The sequence below is a fragment of the Arachis ipaensis genome, chromosome B07 (genome assembly GCF_000816755.2).
Source record: "Arachis ipaensis cultivar K30076 chromosome B07, Araip1.1, whole genome shotgun sequence".
NCBI classification, from domain to species: domain Eukaryota; kingdom Viridiplantae; phylum Streptophyta; class Magnoliopsida; order Fabales; family Fabaceae; genus Arachis; species Arachis ipaensis.
The window spans coordinates 65,178,999-65,181,942 of record NC_029791.2 but is presented as its reverse complement, the minus strand read 5'-3'; the positions used below and the strand labels follow the sequence as shown (position 1 = coordinate 65,181,942).

Below are 2,944 nucleotides of genomic sequence, written 5' to 3'. Positions count from 1 at the left end.
AGATAAACCACAAAATTGGGGTTTATCACATGGGAGGTGCTCCGATGACCTTGGCGACTTTTCTCAAGGTTCATCCTCCAAGTTTCAGAGGATCAACCAAACCTGCAGAGGCGGACAATTAGTTCCAGGCTATGAAGCGTGCTTTACAAGCACAACATGTTCCAAACAACCAATATGTAGAGTTTATTGCCTATCAGCTTTTGGGAGAGGCCCAGCATTGGTGGCAAGCAGAATGCCGTTTGCTCCAGCTTCAGAATGCCGATATCCGTTGGGATGTATTCCAGACGGCCTTCTACAAGAAGTACTTTCCTGAGTCTGCAAGGGAAGCGAAGGAGATGGAACTTATGCAGTTGAAGCAAGGTTCCTTGTCTGTGACGGACTATACTAGCCGATTTGAAGAGCTCTGTAGGTTCTCTAGGGTGTGTCAGGGTGCCCCAGAGACCTACAAAAGCTGGAAATGCATTAAGTATCAAAGGGAATTGAAGGATAACTTCATGACTGCTGTGGCTCCTATGGAGGATCGTATTTTCTCCGATTTGGTGAACAAGGCGAGAGTGGTGGAAGAATATGCAAAGACGGTAGCCTCATCAAAGGACACTCATGGAGGGAACACTAGTAAGGGACGTGGTAAGTACTTTCAGCCGAGGGCGCAGAATTTCAAGAGAGGAGGACATGCGCCTCAAGCTCAAGGAGGCTTAAAAAAGAACACTTATAATCAGTTTCAGTATGCCAAAGGAAGAAGGAATCAGAGTAAGATTTCTCCGAATTTGACTTGTGTGCATCGTGGACGTTTTCATCCATATGATTCTTGCAAGATTGGTTTAGGTGATTGCCTCAACTGCGGGTTGCCTGGTCACATTGCGAGAGATTGCACTCGTGGGAGGAACCCGAATGCGGGTCAGAGTCAGCACCAAGGGCGAGTATTTGCTGTGAATGCCAAGGATGTTGCTAAGGCAGATCTATTGATGAGAGGCATATGTTTAATTGGTGATAAGACCTTAGTTGCATTGTAGGATACTGGAGCTTCGCATTCATTTATTTCATTTGCTAAAGTTGAGCAACTAGGCTTGAAAGTGTTAGAACTAGCATTTGATTTGCATGTACATACTCCGCATCAGACGGTTATGACTAGGTCAGGTTGTAGGCAAGTAGGTTTCAAGCTTGAGGGTAGAGATTTTGTGCATGACTTGATTTGTTTACCAATGGTTGGGTTGGAGATGATTTTGGGGTTTGATTGGTTGTCGAAGAATCGAGTTTTGTTGGATTGCTTTGAGCGGTCAATTCAGTTTATGCCGGAAGGAGAAAATAGAGCAGTGGTAGCTGAGGGTTACTACCTAAACTCTGTGATGGTGCACTGTAGTGGGGAAGAGTGTCAGGGTTATATATTGTTGGCTGCGAATGTGTTAGGTGATAATCAGGAGCTAAATCAAATCCTGGTAGTTAGAGACTTTCCAGAGGTGTTTTCGGAAGATATTCCTGAGTTCCCTCCTTAAAGGGAGATTGAATTTGCGATTGAATTGGTGCCAGGAGCCAGACCAGTATCAATTGCACCGTATCGAATGGCTCCGATAGAGCTGGCTGAACTAAAGGCTCAGTTGGAAGAGCTTCTGAACAAGAGGTTCATTTGACCAGTGTATCTCTGTGGGGAGCGCCAGTTTTATTGGTGAAGAAGAAGGATGGAGGAATGCAACTTTGTGTGGATTACCGACAGTTGAACAAAGTGACTGTGAAGAACAAGTACTTACTGCCAAGGATAGATGACTTGATGGATCAACTGCAAGGAGCTGGAGTATTTTCAAAGACTGATTTGAGATCCAGCTATCATCAGATATGGGTGAAAGAGGACGACATTCCAAAAACTGCGTTTAGGACGCGTTATGGACACTGCGAGTTTGCGGTGATGTCCTTTGGGTTAACGAATGCACCTGCTGTGTTCATGGATTACATGAACATAGTATTTTGTCCCTTTTTGGACAAATTCGTGGTGGTTTCCATAGATGACATCTTAGTTTATTCTAAGACGGTGAAGGAGCATGAGGAACACTTTGAGAATTGTGTTGCAAATCCTGAAGGAGCGGAAATTGTATGCTAAGTTGTCTAAGTGCGAGTTCTGGAAGGAGGAAGTGAAGTTCCTAGGTCACGTGGTGAGCAAAGCAGGAATAGCCATAGATCCTTCGAAAGTAGAGGCGGTGATGGAATGGGAAAGACCAACGATGGTGATGGAAGTCAGAGGTTTCTTGGGCTTGGCTGGATATTACCGAAGATTTATTGAAGGATTTTCCTGGATTGCACTACCGATGACTAAGTTGAAAAGGAAGGAGGTGCCGTTTTCATGGACATTGGAGTGTGAAGAAAGTTTTCAGACTTTGAAACAAAGATTAACTTCAGCACCTGTTTTGATTTTACCAGAACGGCATGAACCATTTGAAGTGTACTGTGACGCTTCTTTAAAGGGTTTGGGTTGTGTGTTGATGCAACACCGAAACGTGGTGGCTTATGTATCGCGTTAGCTGAGACCGCATGAGGTAAATTACCCAACTCATGACTTGGAATTAGCAGCGATTGTGTTTGCATTGAAGATTTGGAGACACCTCTTGTATGGAGTGAGGTTTAGCGTCTTCTCTGATCATAAGAGTCTCAAGTACATCTTTGATCAGAAAGAGCTTAATATGCGTCAGAGAAGGTGGATGGAGTTACTTAAAGATTATGATTTTGAATTGCGTTATCACCCTGGAAAGGTGAATATGGTAGCAGACACGTTGAGTTGGAAGTCTTTAACAATTGATTAGATGAGAATCAAGGAAGAGGAGTTAGTGGATAAGTTTGTGGATCTTAAGCTGGATATTGGTGAAATTGCCAGAAGAGCTTGTTTAAATCAATTGCAGATTTCCAGTACGTTTAAATTAGAGATACAGAGGGCTCAGCAAGATGAGCAAAAGCTTCA

The 2,944-nt window shown here is 43.7% G+C and overlaps 1 protein-coding gene across 1 annotated transcript; it reads left to right on the top strand.

Annotated features, from left to right (window-relative positions):
* Positions 336–1,013, top strand: LOC107607276. Its single transcript, XM_016309249.1, has one exon. It carries the CDS (start codon positions 336–338, stop codon positions 1,011–1,013), a length of 678 nt encoding a protein of 225 aa, XP_016164735.1.